This window comes from Anomalospiza imberbis, chromosome 12 (assembly GCF_031753505.1).
Source record: "Anomalospiza imberbis isolate Cuckoo-Finch-1a 21T00152 chromosome 12, ASM3175350v1, whole genome shotgun sequence".
Lineage (NCBI taxonomy): Eukaryota > Metazoa > Chordata > Aves > Passeriformes > Viduidae > Anomalospiza > Anomalospiza imberbis.
The window spans coordinates 14,772,977-14,791,568 of NC_089692.1; the positions used below are offsets into that span (position 1 = coordinate 14,772,977).

The 18,592-nt window shown below is 46.8% G+C and overlaps 1 protein-coding gene across 2 annotated transcripts; it reads left to right on the plus strand.

The window, feature by feature from the left end:
* Positions 1 to 1,247: 1,247 nt before the first annotated feature.
* KATNB1 (katanin regulatory subunit B1) lies at positions 1,248 to 18,154 on the plus strand. 2 transcript variants are annotated; one of them, XM_068203054.1, is made up of 19 exons: positions 1,248 to 1,626; positions 4,878 to 5,008; positions 7,060 to 7,177; positions 8,644 to 8,744; positions 9,266 to 9,307; positions 9,967 to 10,050; positions 10,990 to 11,105; positions 11,646 to 11,717; positions 11,981 to 12,131; positions 12,520 to 12,707; positions 12,828 to 12,958; positions 13,770 to 13,817; positions 13,988 to 14,064; positions 14,713 to 14,832; positions 15,597 to 15,746; positions 16,062 to 16,138; positions 16,532 to 16,606; positions 17,280 to 17,396; positions 17,979 to 18,154. In XM_068203054.1, the coding sequence occupies exons 1-19, from the start codon at positions 1,587 to 1,589 to the stop codon at positions 18,109 to 18,111; spliced, it is 1,971 nt and encodes a 656-aa protein (XP_068059155.1). In that variant the 5' UTR covers positions 1,248 to 1,586; the 3' UTR covers positions 18,112 to 18,154. The 2 variants fall into 2 exon arrangements, 1 of the variants encoding a protein (XP_068059155.1); XR_011003432.1 differs by lacking the exons at positions 17,280 to 17,396; positions 17,979 to 18,154 and having other exon boundaries at positions 1,249 to 1,626; positions 12,825 to 12,958; positions 15,597 to 16,138.
* Positions 18,155 to 18,592: the final 438 nt, after the last annotated feature.

The window sequence follows — 18,592 nt, forward strand, 5'->3', positions numbered from 1 at the left end:
TCATGTTTGACACTCGAGTCTCAGTAGGACCTTAGCCCTAAGGCCTGCTTCATAAGTGGAGACAAAGCATGCAGAGTCTTTCAAGGGCTTTTGTTTTCCAAATCTGCTCCACAGCTGCTGGCAGCAGGAACAGAATTATTTGGGAATACAGATTCTTTTCCAACATAATATTTTAACGAATTTGTAAGTCAGTTTTTCCATAAGCAAAGGTTTTGACTTGGTGGGTTCACAAATGTAACGTTTCTTTGACCTGATCTAGAGGCCTGTAATGACAAAACATTGCCCCATATAACACTGTGGATATGAACTCATCAGTGTTAATTCAAAACCAGAGAAGACATCAGGATAAATTAATTTAAAAATCCTTTTACAGGCATTAGGGACACAGCAGCTGCCAAACCATCAGCAAATGCTTATTATAGAATCACAGAACATTACAGGGTTGGAATGGCCCTTAAAGACCATCTAGCTCCAAGCTTCTGGCCAGAGGATTTCCCTGTAGTCCTCCAAGACCACCTGTCCTCGTTTCCACTTCCTGAAAGTTTCTTTTTCCTTTCTGAGAAAAAACTCTTGTTTTCTACAGTCGTCTTTTTTTTTTCCTCTGCTGCTCAGCAGCTTGTTATCCATCCACAAAGGCCTCCTGCCATTCTTGCCCGATTTCCCTCTTGTCGGCATGCATCGCTCCTGAGCTGGAAAGATATGATCCCTGAAATTCAGCCTTCATTCTTAGGTCATTATCAAGGAGTAGCATCAAATTAATTGGATTTTTCTCTCTTCATGGAGTAACTGGTTTCAAAGACTGCGAGAAACACGCGCAAGCGGCGCGACCGCACCTCAGCCGGGCGGGAGAGGCACAGAAGCCTCGCAAGAGTCGCGCTCCCACCGGGGCTGTGTCCGAGACACCCGTGACCCGCCCGGCAGGACACAGCGGCCGCAGCCCAGGGGCACGACGGCCTCAACCGTCGGCGGGCCGCGAGCGACAAGGCCCAGGATAGACCCCGGCCGCCCTCACGGCAGCTCCGGAGCGGCTGCAGGACCCGAACCGGCCGCAGAGCGGGAGCAGCCGGGCCCCCGCCCCTCAGGGCGGCCCCGCAAAATGGCGGCCCCCATGCAGAGCGCCGCCTCCTCATTGGCCGCGCCCGCGGGGCTCCGCCAAGAAGCCGCTCTGCGAGTGGCGGCCGCGCTGCCGTCGCCATGGCAACCGCCCCGCCCTCGCTTCCTATTGGCCGAGCGGCGCGCGGAGCCCGGGCAACCGCCCGGCGCGGCGCGGGTTGTTGTGAAGGGCCGGTTGCGGGGCGGTGGCGGGCAGGGGGTCCCGGTCCGGTACCGCCGGGCCCCGCCGCCACCAGCGTCCAGGCGAGCGCCCTCGCCCCGGCCAGCGCTCCCATCCCGTGATGTTCGTCAGCGGTGAGGCCTCGTCCCCCGCCGCGCCACCTCTCAGGAGAGTCTCGCCGTGACCGTGTTTGAGTGCCCGCAGGACGGCCGGGCGGCCCCGGTGCACGGCCTGGCCGTAGGACGCGCTAGCGGAGCGGAGCCTCGCCGGGAGGAGGAAGGCGGTGCCCGCCCGAGAGGCGCCGCGCTGAGCCATGGCCGTGGCCGTCACCACGAAGACGGCATGGAAGCTGCGTGAGTGCCGGGCGGGGGAGCCGCCCCGGCTGGGAGCGGGGAGGGGTAGGAACCACCTCATCCCTGCCCTGCATATGGTGCCCCAGCCCTCTTTCTGCATTGCTGACTGGAATTTTTAACTCCTGGAAGTCCTGTTGGAGAACGTAGCGGCACAATGAATAGCGTGGCCTTGTCAGTGCTGTTTTCAAAGGGTCACTGTCTTTATTTTTTCCCGATAGTTGCTGCAGCGCTAAGCTAAGTGCCTGTCTAGCCACACATGACTCTACTGTAGTACAAGAACAACCGAGGCAGTGAGAGATGGGGCACCTGTCAAGGGACAGCCCTGGATGTACGGAGAGACTGGGGAATGAGAGGCTGGAGAGCAGTCCCACAAAAAGGGACGTGGGGTTCCTGGTCGGTGTCAAGTTGAAAATGAGTCACCAGTGTGCCCTGGTACCCCAAAGGGCCAGCTGTGCCCTGGGGTGCAGCGAGGAAGGTGATGGTCCCACTCTGCTCTGTGCTGGTGCAGCCTCACCTCCGGTCCTGGGGGCAGGTTTGGGCGCCACAGTTTAAGAAGGTTGGAAAACTTTTGGAGAGATCCAAAGAAGGGCTGTGAATATGGTGAAAGGTTTAGAGGGGAAGCCATGCAAAGGAGTGATTGAGATCTCTTGGCTTCTTCAGCCTGAAGGAGACCGAGGGCAGAGCTTATAATGAGCTGCAGCTTCTTCTTGAATGCGTTGGAGGGACAGCTCTGATCTCTGCTGTGTGTGACCAATGAAAGGACCTGAGCGAGCCTCTGGAGCTGTGCCAGGGGATGTTTAGGTTGAATATTAGGAAAAGGTTCTTCACAGGAGCAGTTGAAGGCTCCCCAGGGAGGTACTTACAGCACCAAGCCTGTTTGTTACAGCCTGTCCTGTTTGGCCAACGCTCTCAGGCAAAAGGGGGATTGTCCTGTGTAGGACAAGGAGGAGTAGAACCTGATCATCCTTGTGGGTCCTTCCAACTCAGCATAGTCTGTCATTCAATGGAAACTGCTCTTGTGAGCCACATAATAATGGGGCATCCCCTCAGTATCAGGGAGAAGGCCCCAAACGTAGCCTCTATGGGGTTTTCCTTCATTGGTGCTCACTTGTTACATAAGGCTCACTGAGGTCTCTGCTGCAGGAGAAATGAGGTGATCTTTGCAGGGCCTGTGTGTCCCACCCTCTTGAAATTCCTTTGCAACAGACAGTAAGAATCTGCTGGTTTAATGTCCATTATTCTTCCTCTGAAGGAGCAGTAGACAGTTGCTGACTGCCAATTTCTAGCTGGTCACTGATGAGTTATTTCATAGGGGCTGTTGAGGAATGCTTAGAAGCAATAGGATGTGATCAGTTGCTTTAGTCAGTGAGTGGGCTCTGGAAACTGGCTGTCAGAAATAGTGTCCTTGGCTGGTAACACATGGAGTCATCTGAGATTACTGACTTAGGAATTTTGTATCTTTCTGAGCAGAAAGCCAGTTTGCTATGTTAGCTTCCCATCCCTGAAACTCTAATTGCAGGAAGAGCTGGAAGTCTGTCCATCTCTATTTTCCATAGCTGTGCAGAGATTCTTGATCTTTATTTTTGCTGGGTGCTGCCCCACCTTAGCATCCTTTTTAGAGGGAAAAGCATTCTGAGTGTTAGGGATGTCTCAGCAATGCTAATTAGGAGTTGAATGTTACTGGGCTGCTGGGTGATAGCTGGTGACAAGAACTTCATGAAATAAAAATTTTATGGGTTTAAGGGATTTTTGGGAGAGCAAATGAACCTCTCTGCCCAAGGCAGACATCAGTTTATCACCTGGCTTTTAGGAACAGAGGGTTGGATGCTTCCACAATGACTTTTAAACTTACAATATATTATTAAGAAGGAAATCAAGACAGGAAAAAGTGGAGCTGCTGACACACTAGTTTTAGCAGCAATGCTCAGCATCTGTCCTTGCAATTTTAACTAGTGAGCTGGTGTAGTAATGCTAATTGTACTTTTGGTTACCTTATAGTCTGTATATCCTTACAGGCTTTGTTTTAGCATTTTTATGTGGAAGTTTGGTCTTTCAACACAATGCAGGTATATTTTCAGATTTGCCCTTCACATGTAGTTTATGGTCCAGTCACCTTTGTAATTTGAAAGGTGTTTCTCCAGCCCAAGTGAAAGTTGCGCAGTTTTGCTTTCAGAAAACCACTCTTGAGAGTTTGAGATCAAAGTACCTGTAATTATTATTGCAGCCATCTCAAATGCTTTTGGATTAGTTTTGCATGTAAAATGATCGCATTGCTCCTCCCAGCCAAACAATCTGGATGAAAGCTGAGTTGATGCTACCTAGCCTTTTTATAGATTCATAACCATTTTTACAGTTTCATAACTATTAGGCATGCAAAACCTGTGACGTTTCAAAGAAGAGAACAGTTAGATTAAGATATTGGTAAATGCATCTGTCAAAAGCCCCTGCCAAAATTTTGAGTGAATTTAAAATTCTACTGTGAGATGTGTAAGCAAATATGCTAATTTGGCTTCTTTTTTGCCCCAAATTGGTTTCTTTATGATGGGATTTTCATAGAGTTCTATTGTTGCAGTGTCAGAGCGTCCCCTCAGCTCTCAGTTTTTTACAGTAATTTAGCATCAATCAGATTTGTTAGTTTCTGCCCATTTGGATGGATACTCACCCTCCTTTGTCAGAGCTGCATGCCCTGCAGTGCTCAGTTTTGCCTGTGTTCTCTAGTGGGGATGTAGCAAAGCCTCTGCCAAAGCTCAGGGAAGGGAGCTCCACCTCTCCCCACTGCTGAGTCTGGCTTTTTTCTGGGTAAGGTAACAAACTATACTGCTGCTCCTCTGCCAGTTCCTCACAGGCTGGACTGTCTGCTCCTGCTCTCTAGAGCAGAATTAGAGGGCCTTTCACTAGATGACTCTGGCTGCTGTGCATTTTTGCAGGTAAAGTGCCTTGCTGCACTTGAGCAAATCTTTAAAAGCTCCTGAGCTGCTGCAAGTGAGAGAAGATGCTTTTTGTAAGCCATGTGAGCACTGGAGTCATGAAACTTTGGTCAGCAAATGTTTGAAGTGCAGCAGGAAGGGCCAAGAAGGACTGTTCAAAGCAAGATAATAGTGTGACTTCTTATCTGAACAGTGGCTGCTGCAGCTTGTCCAGTGGAAACCGGAAAGTGTTTCTGGAGAAAGAATTTTTTTAGACCTTTTGGAGGGATGGGTTGAAAATTTTTATTACTGATCTGTAATAAGTGTTTGCTTTGTTTTCTACAGAAGAGATCATGGCCCACAGCAGCAATGTATCCTCAGTAGTCCTGGGAAAAGGTTCAGGCCGGATGCTGGCCACTGGAGGAGACGACTGTCGGGTCAACATATGGTCAGTTAGCAAGCCCAACTGCATCATGGTAAGAACAGGCCTGTTTTCAGCTTTTGGGGGATGGGAATATTAATTCTGAGGTTTGGAGGGTAGAGAATGAGGGGAAAGATTGTTGGGGTGGAGCCTGTGGGACTTTTGAGTAGAGTTTGCCAACACAAAGCTGTGTAACAAGATTCTAGCTAAAGATAGGGACAGAACTAGGTGCCTGGTGAGACCACTGCTCTAGAGACATTGTGGGAATGCTTGAGCTGGACCAGTGCTTACCCAGATAATAAGTACTGTGCTTTATTGTATTACCAGGCTACAAATAATTAAAGGAAGAGTTTTGTACAAGAACAGCTATAGTTTTATAGTGCAGGCTACAGGGGCCAGTTTTATACCCTGGGGTTTGCAGTCACAGCAGGAGATATCCCCAGCAGGATGCATTCCCACCTGTGCCCTAACTGTCAGCATGAAGGTTGCCACAATAGTTTGCTGTAGGCTGGGGAGGAGTAACTCTGCTTGCAATGTGTTAGCAAGGGTAGGGTTACCCCAGCAGTGATCACTAAAGAGCATCATAAATATATATTTAACAGATATCTATCCTGCATCACTCTGAGTGGGTGTTGTATAAAACCAACTTTAGCACATCTCCTGTCATTTGTTTAATTAACAACACAATAATGTTGTGGTATCAAAGGTGTTGCTCTAGCCAGTGTGAGCCTTGTGAGAAAAAAACCAGGAAAGTCAGGTCAAAAAGGCTAAAAGGAGAATTTGTCTACTTTATTTTTCTGTTCATTAAGTGTGTGAATGATCACCTTTGGCAGGGCTATGCTTTTTGCATAGTTTAGTTAAGCAGTGTCTTTTCAGGCCCTTGGTGGTGGCATGACTCCAGTTTGAAAGTGGATTATTGCCTTACTAGAGAAGAAGGTTGAAGGACTAACTCTGTACCTTTCTGTGGTGGCAGAGCTGCGCCTCTTCTGTGCTTCCTGGAACCACAGATGCCGAGAGCTGCTGTTTCTGAGAGGCAGGGACTGACTGAAGCTGCTTGTGCCATTCTTGTATATCAAAAGAACCTTGATTTTTGGGGTTGTCCTCTGAAGTTCATTTTCAGTGTTTATAGTATAATGATTATGGATGTTTGTGTTGGGAAAGAGGAAGAAGAGGAACTTTTCAAGTAACATTGGGACTTGGTTTCAGTGTGAGCTCTAATTCTCAGTAATGGCAGTTGCAACTGTGGATTTTTTAAAGGATTTCAATTGCACATAGATTCCTAAGAAAGCTCCATCAGAACAGGCAGCTTCCAACTGGCATTCCCAGCCTCTGTATGTGTGTAGGAGGCACAGAGCTAGTGTAGCTATTTAAAAAGACATTTGAGGATGGACTAAAGCAGAGAATACTGCTTATTTGGCAAGCAGAAAGTCTGCAATGGTGGGATTTGTTTTCTAGAGCTAGTTTTAAATATTTTTGTGTTTTACTAAAATATAGGCCTTTTCAAAATGCTGATGTAATTTGTAAGCTTTCAGGTGCTCAAGGATGAAAGGAACTTTATGTGAATTACTGCCTTATGCCTCATGTCAGTACTTCAGTGTTAGCACCATGCTGTCACTGTGACATCCATTGCTGGCAGCAGCCTATGGCTTGGTGCTTGGTGAAGGTTTCAAAATAGCCCTGCTTTTGCTCTTGCTTGGATTTTGTAACTGGTTTGTGACACTTAGATGACCTATTTAGAGCAAACACGGTGGCATTGTGCTACTACAGCACAATTTTTATGATGTAAGAATGTGTCAACCTTGTCTGAGCATCCGCACCTAATGTTTAACTACCTGTGTCTCTGTTGATACATCCTTTAAAACTTAGTCAGCGTGCCCCAGAAAGTTATTCCAAAGATAATGCTGGAAGACAGGTGTGCTGTGCTCAGTGCAGTGATGGGCTTTAGAGTGCCCTGCTACCCTGCTGGCTGCTGAGGAAAAAGGACTGTGGCATAGCCAGGTGGTCCCAGCTCATGGCCAAAGAGTTACCCTCGAGTATGAACAGTGCCATGGTTCCTACAGGGCTGTGCCAGCAGCTGTTGACTGAGCCTGATGGTTTTCTTTGCAGAGCTTGACAGGCCACACAACCCCCATTGAGAGCCTACAAGTCAACCCAAATGAGAAGCTCATAGTTGCAGGGTCCCGGTCAGGGTCCATTCGAGTTTGGGACCTGGAAGCTGCCAAAGGTATGTGCCCATGAGTTTTTGCTCCTGGTCATACACACTTTTTGAGGAATCCTTATGTTTAATGCCTATACTGAACCAGAAGGTTCCTGATTTAAGAAGGAACAGGAGCCTCGTATTGCTTTCATCTTCATCTGCATCTGCCATTTTTGTCCTTCTGCTGAGGGTATAGAGCTGGCTATTCATGCTTGAGCAGAAATTTAGACATGTTTTGGGGACACTGATCTGAGGAACTAGTTTCTGTGGTTTTGACCTGAGTGTGTCAAAATCTGTATTCCAGTTTACAATATATTTCTATGTTCCACAAAGGCCTAATTTTTAATAAACTGTAAAAGCTATGAACTCATCAAGCTCTGATCCTTTAAAGGCCACTGTTGAGTCATGCTTTATTTATTGCATTTTCCTCAAATCCTAGAATGAGTTTGCAAAGGTATCATAAATCACTTGAGTGCATTCCAGCAGGAATACCAGGAAATGACTGAATATTTCTTATAGGTTACTACTTGTTCATAGAAGGAATGTGTAATGAAAATAGACTTACACTGGCTGATCTAAGGAGGCAAACCACAGGCAGCATCAATAATGGAAAGCACTGATGTCATTCAGACAGTTAGAATCAGTTCAGTTATGGAATAGTTTGGCTCTGCCTATGGGGAGTAGCTGATCTGGCTGCATTTATTAGAAGACTTATGAGCCAGTGTCTTTGCAAATGTCCACCCCAGTTCTGGTTCAAGAGCTAATTTCTGCCAGGGGAATCATCAGCTTGTTCCAGATGACAGATAAGGGAGAGGGATTGCCCTTGTTATTATCTGAGCAGTTTTTCTTAGAGCTAAGCTCTGCATTTGTCACTGCTTGCCGAGATATGATGTACCAGTTCTACTGGTCCTTTCTGGTTTCCAGAATTACAGGAGGTGTTACTTGATGACTTACTGAAACACTGGTCGTTTCTTTGTCTCCTGCTTCCTAAGCATCCACTTCCTGTCTTTATGGTAATTCTTGCAAGGGGCAATTGAAGGACTCCAGGGTGAATATTGGAACCTAAGAGGTGGTGCCTGGATGGGGTGCAGAGTCCTGGGAAAAGGTCTGTCTAATAACTGCAGGGTGAATGCTGCAGGCAATCAAGACTGTTTCACTTCACTTCCCAGCCAAAACTGTTCCTCCTCTGGCCCATTTTGCTGTCTGTGTAACAAATGGAAAGATGCACTGCCTGCCAGCTGCCTCATTTCAGAATGAAGATCTTTTGAGTTCTGTCTGTAGTTTCCATACCTAAGGACAGAACTGTCATTAAGTTCATTGATCATGAACTTTCTATTGCTGTTCCTTTGCATTGCTGGGGTAAAGTCAGAGGCATTTCCATAAAATAATGGTTGGGATAGTGTGGCTACACTTCTGCATGGTGTCTGGTGGAAATGAACTATTAAATGTTTTTCCCCTCTTCTTTCTCTCTGCTCTGTCTCTCCTTTTCCCAGTTCTTCGTACCCTACCAGGTCACAAAGCGAATATCTGCAGCCTTCATTTCCATCCTTTTGGAAGCTTTGTGGCATCTGGCTCTTTGGACACCAACATTAAGGTAAAACCCAGCTTCCACCAGAGATTTCCCTCTTTACTTGCAGTGTCTTTGTTTTGAAGAGTGCCAGAACGTGTTTTTTGTCAAGCTGTTGGTGGATCCTGCACATCATCATTTCCATGTGTGGGCAGGTGTGTTTGTGAGTGCTTGTGAAATCCGCGTGTGTATTTTCACAGCCAGCTCATAAATGTGACTCCTCTGGTGTGGAATGTGGTTCTGAGTAAGGTGCCAGCCAAGACCTGGTGTGAGCAAACAAAGATGTCCTGGTTGCTGTGGATTGTATCTGCTTCCTCAGGCTGGTGTTTGACTGTCAGAACTGAGCTGCTGTAGTAAGAGATACCTTCCAGGAGTGATTCTCACTTGGAGAATTAGAAATACCCCTAAGGCCTACAGGGGTTCAGCAGCCCATTCATTCTGCAGTATCTGTTAGCTTGGTGACCCAGAGATCCCTTGTTCTGGCAGGACCCTTGAGCTCCCAACATACTGCTCTAAACATACAATTTGTTTGCTTTTCTTGCTTGTAGCTCTGGGATGTAAGAAGAAAAGGCTGTATCTTCACATTCAAGGTAAAATATTTCATTAGGTTTTGCAAAGAGGGGAGAAATATTTCTTTTGAGGACTTGTGAGCCAACCTAAATGTGATTATGTACAATGAATTTCCTGGTTTTCCAGCATGAAAATAAGATCTGCATGATTCGTGAAGTGGCCTGGCAAACTTCAGCAGGCCTCTGCAAGCTGTATGAGAATATGAAATGGATATTATAGGATATCAATGGGTATCATGTGCTGTAGTGTGGATGGCTTCAATGGGGGATGGAGAGCATCTGTGAGGGTTTCTTTATATTCTTAATGGTATTACCACTGCACTGAGTTGGTTCTGTTCTTGGGACCTTTTTCTATCTGAAGAACTTGCTGTTTATTAATTTCATGTAGAAACCAGAGACTAAGTGTCACAGCACTTCTATCTGACCATATGTAAGTCTGTAATTTAGAACTGATTCTTCTTAGTGAAGCCAGATCTGTATTTACCATGCTTAAACTGATGGCATAAGTGACTAGGTGAGAGAGATTACACACATTTAGTGTGGCTGGGTGTAGTGTCTTGAGTACAGTGTTGTGTTCTGCAAGCTGTGAGCTCTGTAAAACACTTAATTGGTTTTAGTTTGTTATATTGTATAGGATTGAAAGACAAAAGCCAGAATACTGTTTGTTTTCCTGATTTCAGGGTCACACAGAAGCAGTTCGGTGTCTCCGCTTCAGCCCTGATGGGAAATGGGTGGCCTCTGCTGCTGATGATCACACTGTAAAGGTAATTTATTGTGACACTTTCCTTATGTGCTTGTGGCACATGGGAATGCTGGGATTGCCTTTTTACCAGGCATTACCAGCACTCACTCATAAATACCCTTAGTTCATTTGGCAGCTGGCTGAGCCCCATGGCTTTGCAGAGATTGGTTTTCTTATGGGGAGCCTGTCTGATGGCCCACAACACCCATGGAAGAGCTGCATGGGTTGAAATGCCCTTATCCAGAAGACACATTGGGAGAGGCTATTCACAGAAAAATCAATGTTTTGATGTAGTAGAGTGGTGATACCTGAATGTTGGCCTCAGTAACGTTGTAGAATGAATTGTCCACAGCACATTGCTTCACCAGACTAATTTCTGTCTCTGTTTGTGTTATACACATTACGTGTGATTATCAGCCTGAAAATTGCTGTCAGGACTGAGCAGAGCAAGAGAAGGCTTTCAGGAAAGTATTGACTGAAGTAATGATTTCAGATATTTCACATGGAGTATGGAGGAATGGAGATGAAGGACTGATTTTATTTTCAGTTTCACATGAAATTAACTGATCGGTTATTTCACTACATTTTCAAGTGGAGACTAGAGCACAGGAAGAAGGAATTGCTAAGGCATTCAGAGCTTTTGGATTTTTGTTTGTTCATGTTTGAGATACAGTCTGTGGGGACAGATGGAACTGCTATATTTTGTCTCAGACTCTAAATATAAATTAGAAACTTCTAGGGGACAAGTTGCATGGAAAACAAAAGATAATGAAAAAAAAAAAAAAAGCCTTAAATTATTTGGATGGTATCCTTTCCCTGATTATTGCTGTCTTTGACAGACTTGGGTCTGTTCTTGGAGGGGCGAAGTGTTAGAAAGTTGCCAGTACAAGGAAATCCCAAGTGTATTGGAAATCTCTAACATTAAATGTGTTCAAGAGTCTCTGTTCTTTCTTCCTTTCAGCTGTGGGATCTGACTGCTGGGAAGTTGATGTTTGAGTTTACAGGACACACTGGCCCAGTAAATGTTGTTGAATTCCATCCCAATGAGTACCTTTTGGCTTCTGGCAGCTCTGACAGGTACATAAGGGGAGGGAGAAAGAAGGGAAATGTATATGTCTCTTCCATTTCCTGATGCCCTTCCTTGTAGGAATATGACCAAGAGGAATGTCACTCAATTCAAACCTGCCATTGCAAGAGCCAGACATATAGACAGCAGGACATGACATCTGTGATGGGCAGAAAATGGAGATCTTCCCTTCTCATCCAAAATTGATGGCACCTGCTGCTACACTAGAAATCAATGTGTAGCCCCAAGCCTCTCACAAATTCAGCTGACATCCTGTGTGAACAGCAGGCAGCCCTGCTATATTCTGGTAATACAGAGCACCTGGCAGGGTGTTCCCTTCGCTCTGGGCTAGCTTTAAATGCCTGTCCATGTCTAGAGCCTCTAAGTATCTCTGTCTGGATTCATGGATCTTAGCTAGACCAGCGTTCTCTGTAGGGTCACTGTATGTGCACAACTGCAGAAGTAATTCTGTTAGTGTTTTGTTTAAAGTCTGGATCCTACTGTGATTTCTAGAGTGATGAGCAATGAATTTTGTTGTGTTGTGTGTACAGGACTGTTCGGTTCTGGGACTTGGAGAAGTTTCAAGTTGTGAGCTGTATTGAAGAGGAGGCCACTCCTGTCAGGTACATTAAATTCCTACTGAAATGTGCTAGGCAGAGACTAAAGGTGGGGTAATGGGGGAGGTTTCCTCAGAGAGAGACTTTACTGAGGAGAAGTTTGGGCTGCTGGACATACTGCTCAGGCCCACCAGGTTGCACAGGTGGCTACCACATTGCAAGGTTCGTTGTTAGAAACAGAACTGAAGGTGTTCAGTGTAGTCAGAGATCCACAAGGACTGAGCAAGGTGGGAATGCTGTGCCTGATTCTCCTCCTGCCTTCCTCCCAGGTGTGTGCTCTTCAACCCGGATGGCTGCTGCTTGTACAGTGGCTTCCAGGATTCGCTGCGTGTGTACGGCTGGGAGCCAGAGCGCTGTTTTGATGTGGTCTTGGTGAACTGGGGAAAAGTAGCTGACTTGTCTATCAGCAACAACCAGCTGGTAAGACACTGCTCCTGAGGCAGGGGTAGGCAGCTGTGAAACATGAGATAAAATCCTGCTGCCTCCTTGCAGGCCTTCAGACCTGTAAGCTTGTGTCAGGGCTTGCAGCATGCCCAAAGGCTGTGTGCCTTGCGCTCCACTTTGTGTCTCTGCCTTCTGGAGGAAAGAACTGGAGCTTAGTTTGACCAGTATTTAGAAGCTGTCCTTGGTAAAAATTTTATCCAAGCCTTTCATAAATTGCTGGCAACTTCAGGTTGAAAAATCCGCAGCACTGAACTGAGCAGTCCTCAAGCACAGTTGCTCAGGGTCACTCCATCGTGCCTGTTCTCAAAAGGGCTGGTGTGCACCCTACTCCTTGGTGAATTATCTTGATCTTTTGCCTCTGCAGATAGGAGTTTCCTTTGCACAAAGCACAGTCTCTTCCTTCGTTGTGGATCTCAGCAGAGTCCCAAAGTCAGATTCTGTTCCTCACGGGTTGATCAGGGACGACCAGCCTCTTGTGCCACCTACCCCCACAGGGTCCTCCCTTCGCCGCATCTATGACAGGCCCTCAACGAGCTGCAGCAAGCCGCAGAGGTGAGGCAGTCTGCTGGCTTGTTGAGTTTCCAGATTTTAAGGAAATGTCCCACACATTCAGTGTTCTCTCTCTTTCTGACAATATGGCTTCCCCTGATAATAACTCTTTTTCCACAGCAGAATGAAGCACAACTCAGAGAGTGAGAGGCACAGTCCTAGCAGTGAAGATGACCGGGATGAGAAGGAATCAAAGGCTGAGATCCAGAACCAGGAGGATTACAAAGAGATCTTCCAGCCCAAGAACGCAATTTGTCAGTACCAGGGTTTATAGTGCTTTTGAGTAGTGTTTGGGTTTGACATCAGGGCGCTAAACTGATTCAATAGAACTGACCTTTGGCTTACTGTAACAGAGGCTTCACCTGTGACTGGAGAGTTTAGAAAGCTTTCCTTTAATATTCTGTGCTTGGACACTGACACACAGATCGTGTTGGTGAATGGCTTAAAGGAGGCACCTTTACAAGGGTACAGTGATGTCTGTTTGAAGCCTGGCTCAGAATCCAGAGCTTCATTGCAAATGTGCTGCCTTCCTGTTCTGATTAGAGTGTTAAGGGAATTTTATTACCTTAGAATTTTGATATGTATATCAAAATCAGCAGTCTTCATTAAAGAAGGAAAGGCAAAATACTTTGTTAAAACAAAGACTGTTGTTTAGGAGGCATTGTGCAGTGTCTGTATCTCATTTTTATGCAAATGATAAAAATGAGATACTCTTTCTGAGGAGTTAATTGCATTATTTTAATTTACTTATATAAATCAATAACAGGAGGTGGATTTTTCCTAATGTCATTTGTCATGGCAGTGCCTTGTCTCACACTTCATGCCTCTACAGCAGCAGCGAACCACAGGGGTCAGTTTTGTCCCTTCTATCCATGAAGGCTGAAAGCTTTTAGCTAAACTCAACAATAGCGTCAAGGTCCAAAAGAGATAACTCTGCTTGTTGTATCACTGATTACCCTCATGTGTGGAGTTGTTGGAGATTTCTCTGCTCCAAGGTTGACTTACCACTTATCTGTAGCCTTGGATGCTCCTTCATTTATTTATTATTTAAATCTTTTTCTGTAGGCCGAACTCCTCCTCGAAATGAGCCCTTTCCTGCCCCTCCTGAGGATGGTGAGTATGGAAATGACCCCTTGGTGGGCATGGGGTTAATGCCCTCAAAAGAGAGAGAGCTACCTGAAGGCAGAAATTACTCCTTGCAGTATAGCTAAACAGAGCCTTTGCTCTCAACTCTTGAAAGTAACAATCAATTTCTGCTTTCCCACTTCTCTCCCTCTTGGTAGAGCCTGGAACTGCAAAGGAAGCAGTGAAGCCCAGCCAAGCTGCAGATGTCCAGACCTCGCTGCCAAAGCAAGAGCTCGTACGTACTGTGTGCTCTGTGAATCGCTGTTCCTGCTCCCTCTGTGAACTGTGTGCAGAGCTGGAGAATTTGTGATTTCTGCTCAGGCTGATTCCTTCACTGCAGGGCAGAAAAAGTGCAGCTCCGGGCTTTGTGCTGCTAAGTGTCTTGCCTTAGCAGTGGAACCAAGGCCAAGCCTCTGACAGGCTCTGTTGTTTTAGTTTGCTGCTTGTGCTTGCAGTGGTGCTTCTCCTTGCATCTCAAAATTGGGACACTCAGAGAATCAAGTGCCAGGTTTCTACAAATGCTTGAACAGAGGCTGTTTTGTTGCCAAAAGGGCAAGCAGCTGATGGGCCAGTATTCATTTTACTGGCTTCTTTAGAATTCTGTCTTAGCCTTCAGGCTTGCCACAGCCCATTGCCCTAATTTCAGATAACAATAACAGCACTTGGCACTTCTGCTGGGGCATCTCTGTGTTCTTTACAAACCTTAATTGCATCATGGTGTGTACCTGAGAGACACTTTATTACCTCTTAAATTATGCTTGCAAACTGGAGACTGCTTCTGTGTTAGGGCCCTGCTGTGAGAAGAAAGCAGGTCAGAAATAAAGGTCATCAGACTAGGGCCAAACTGTTCCTGCTAGAGCTTTTATCCCAATTTCTCCTGCAGCCTGATCCAGTCCAGAGGCCACCGATTGCCTCCTCAACTTCTTTGACCAGAACAGAGCCATCAGTAATTCCTGCAGCCAGGAATGAGCCCATTGGCCTGAAGGCCTCTGACTTTCTCCCAGTAAGTGTCTCTGGACAATGTTTTCCAGCCAATGTCTGTGTTGGGTGGCATCAGAAAGGGGGTGCCCCATTGTGATAAGTATGAATACAGCAGAGTTGAGCCCTGCTCATGAAGAACCTGTGACCAAAGCAGAGAGCAAGGGGTGAGACAGTCACTGAACTATTCCATGTACCAGACAGTGGTTCATTTGAAAAATTGGTGTCTGCCATTACATGTACATAATAATTGCATCTTGGAGGCTTCTTGGTCTCTCTTGGGGAGGGTACTCCCTTGTCCTTGTCTCTGAAAATCAGAGCATCCTGATGATCCCAAACTCTAAATGTGAGTAAAGGAAGTAGTGGTTCTATCATGGCCTGGGCAGGAAGCATATTGATAGTCTAATGAATTACGTAAGATTTATGCTTTGTAGTAAAACTTGTAGTTCCCAGACAAGTGTTCCACACAAAAAAAAAAAAAGGATCTGTGTGAAAACATTTCTTCATTAACATATACTGGTTTTGAAAACTTACTTTAAATTCACCTTTTTTGGGAGTTTTTCCAAAGCTTTAAACATGTTTGTGATTGATGTAGTAGAAAAAGCAGGAAATAAGTAACTGAAATCAGAACAAATTGAGCATTTCCATTTCAAAAGGTTTTTACAACCATCTGCAAGGAAGTCAGTATTCACTGTCAATCTCTGCACCAAAATTGGCTCTCACCTAGGCCAGAGAATGCTCCCACCCTTCTGTGCCATCCTGCTCTGTTACTGGTGTCTGTACTTCCAGGCTGTGAAAAACCAAAGCCAGACGGAGCTGGTGGATGAGGAGGCCATGTCCCAGATCAGGAAAGGCCACGAGACCATGTGCGTGGTGCTCACCAGCCGCCACAAGAACCTGGACACCGTGCGGGCTGTGTGGAGCACCAGTGACATCAAGGCAAGCATGTGGAGATGCCTGAGGCTCACGAGGGGAGCAGCTGAGCAGCTCTCTTTACTTCTCTGGGCCTGATTCTGCCTCATACAAAACACAGGATCTCACAGCTTTTGTCCCCAGGGATGCACCACAGAGTGCTGCAGCTGAGTGGTCACAAAGAAACATGGAGAAAACTTTCCCATGAGAGAGTTCTCTTCTCTAACCAGCTTCATGTTTCCTCTACCTTGTTTTGTAAAAGCAGCACTAGATACTAATTTACATTAGCCTAACTAGTTTGACCTCTGCAATAGATGACTTTTTCTTCCCCTTCTCTCTCAGAATTCTCTGGACTCTGCAGTGGCAATCAATGATCTGTCTGTTGTCGTGGATCTCTTGAATATTGTCAACCAAAAAGCGTGAGTCCTGGATGGGGTCAGCCCCTGGGATGTGCAAGAGCTGCCTGACTGGGAGGTGGGAGCTCTGCCTTGTACCTGCCCCGTGTCCAGTGGGCCATGGCAGCATGAAATTCATGTGCTTGTAGTCACATCTTCAAGCCTGCAGTGACAGTAACTGCTGGAGTTATTTGGGGCCAAGGAAAATCAAAGTCTTGGGGCTTCATAAAGTGATTCTGCTGAGAGTCAATGAAATATGTATGTCCGAACCTGCCGCTTTCTCTCACGAGGGGGAGTCAGTGAACTTGCTCTGTGAACTTGTGTGTGTCTGGGCATTTGCCAGGAAGTCTTATTTGTGTCGGCTCAGCTTTGTAAAGCCTCAGTCTCCAGTCTCAGGATATGTCCTTTTCTTTTCAGGTCTCTCTGGAAGCTGGATTTGTGTACTATAGTCCTGCCACAGATAGAAAAACTACTCCAAAGTAAATATGAAAGGTGAGGCCTCAAGAACATAGTGTGCTTGAGGGACAGGGTGTAGGTAGTGATAGGGGAACTGTGCTGGGTATTTTGTACCTGAAAGAAAAAGCTGAGAAATCACTGCAGATACAGTCTCATGCTGATATGATGCCTGAAAAAGAATGATGGATTTGCCAGGTGTGTTTGGGAAAAGATACAGAAAGTATGCATGGGCAGGAAGAGCAGGATAGTGGGATTTGTCATAGATGTTTTGGTTTAAGACAGCTCTGGCAGGCAGGAGGGGTCACGTAAAACATACGGGCTTTGCACACTACTGGGAGTGAAGCTGTCAGCTTGGGACAAGGAGTGAAGTCCTGCAACAGCCCTGGGGACTCATCTTTAGGGGAAAAAAATGCAGCCTCTCTTAAGATGGAGCTTTTGCTCTTCCTTTCTTCTGAGAGAGAGGTTCCTGCCAGGTTCCCTTGGCAGGACGTCTCTGCCCTTGAGCAGAGAGGTCCCCCTTGGGTGGAGTGTGTGCCAGGACCTTTGGAACAGACTTGCTTTGTGAAAGCTTTGGAACTCAGATGTGTTGTTGGTACTTGGCTGTTGCTCTCCTTCCCTGGTTACAGGTGGTGGAGTGGAGTTGTTTGAGAGCTGTGTGCTAGGGGGACAGGAATGACATTCAAGTGGGACTCGGTTCTCTGTTTTTCAGTTACGTGCAGACTGGCTGCACATCCTTGAAACTCATTCTCCAGAGATTCCTGCCGCTCATCACAGACATGCTCGCTGCACCACCTTCTGTTGGAGTGGACATCAGCAGAGAGGAAAGGTGAGGCACACGCTTCCACTTGCTCCCTCCTGGGACCAGCCTTTCTCTTGGGTGAGCTTTGCCCTTGCCATCAGGGCTCTGATACCAGACTGGACATGCCTTCCTTTTGACTGCAAACACCAATCCCTTGTGCTCAGAGGAAAAGGACTGCCTTTCCCTTTGCCTCTGTGCATTGAGTCATACCTAAGCAAAGTATTGGGAGTAAAACCACCCTGTGGCTTTCCCCTCTGCCTCACAAGAAATACGATTTGGGTAGCCAGCCCCTGGATTTTGAGTTCATTCACAGGATAGCTCCTCTCTGGGAATTGGCTTTTGGAAAACAGCACCTCCTTTTTCCTTGGACTGTACTGCCAAAGGGGGAAGAGGGCTGAAAGAGCCCTTATGTGGATGTTGTTCTCCTGTCTCATCAGGACATGGGCTGAATGGCTGGTGTTTTCGCAGAGCTGTGCTCATATTTCAGCCTCTTCCAGGCCATTTTCAGGGCTTTTCTCTCCTGCCTGAGTTGCCTCTCTGGCACTGCAGGAACTGGCACACCTCAGGCAGCTAGGGATTCATGCTGTGTCTCCTGTAATTTTTTTCCAGGCTTCACAAATGCAAGTTGTGCTACAAGCAGCTGAAAAACATCAGCAACATTGTCAAGAACAAGTCTGGGCTCAGCGGCCGCCATGGTAGTGCCTTTCGGGAACTGCTTCTCCTCATGGCTGTCCTGGACTAACGGCCACCACCTCCTCATGTACAAATACAGGTGGCCAAGCTTCCCCTACTCGTGGTCTGGCTGGATTTCAGATCTCTCCATGTGTCTGTCTTTTCCCCCTGCCCCTCTCCAGCATGGTGGGGAAGTGGAATCTGCCTGGCTGGTCGCCCACTCAGCCCTGGTGCCTTACGGGCTGGATGGAGGACCTGAGTGGAGAGACGTGTGTGCTGTGGCAGGGGCCCTGGCGGGTGGAGGGCCCCACACAGTCCTGTAGGGAAGCTGCTTCATTTCAGCTCTTCATCTCAGCATCAAGCTCTGAGCTGCTTTGTGTGCTGGCCTGTCCCTGCAGGAGGGCTCTGAGCCTGCTGTCACCCCTCCTTCCTGCTTGTGCTGTCGGTTCTTGTCGCTCGGCCCTGTGGGCCAGGGCCCCGCTCTTGCTGTGCAGCTGCTGAGGACTGCAGCCACCACCCCACAAACGCCTGCTGTGGGGTGGATGCCCTTT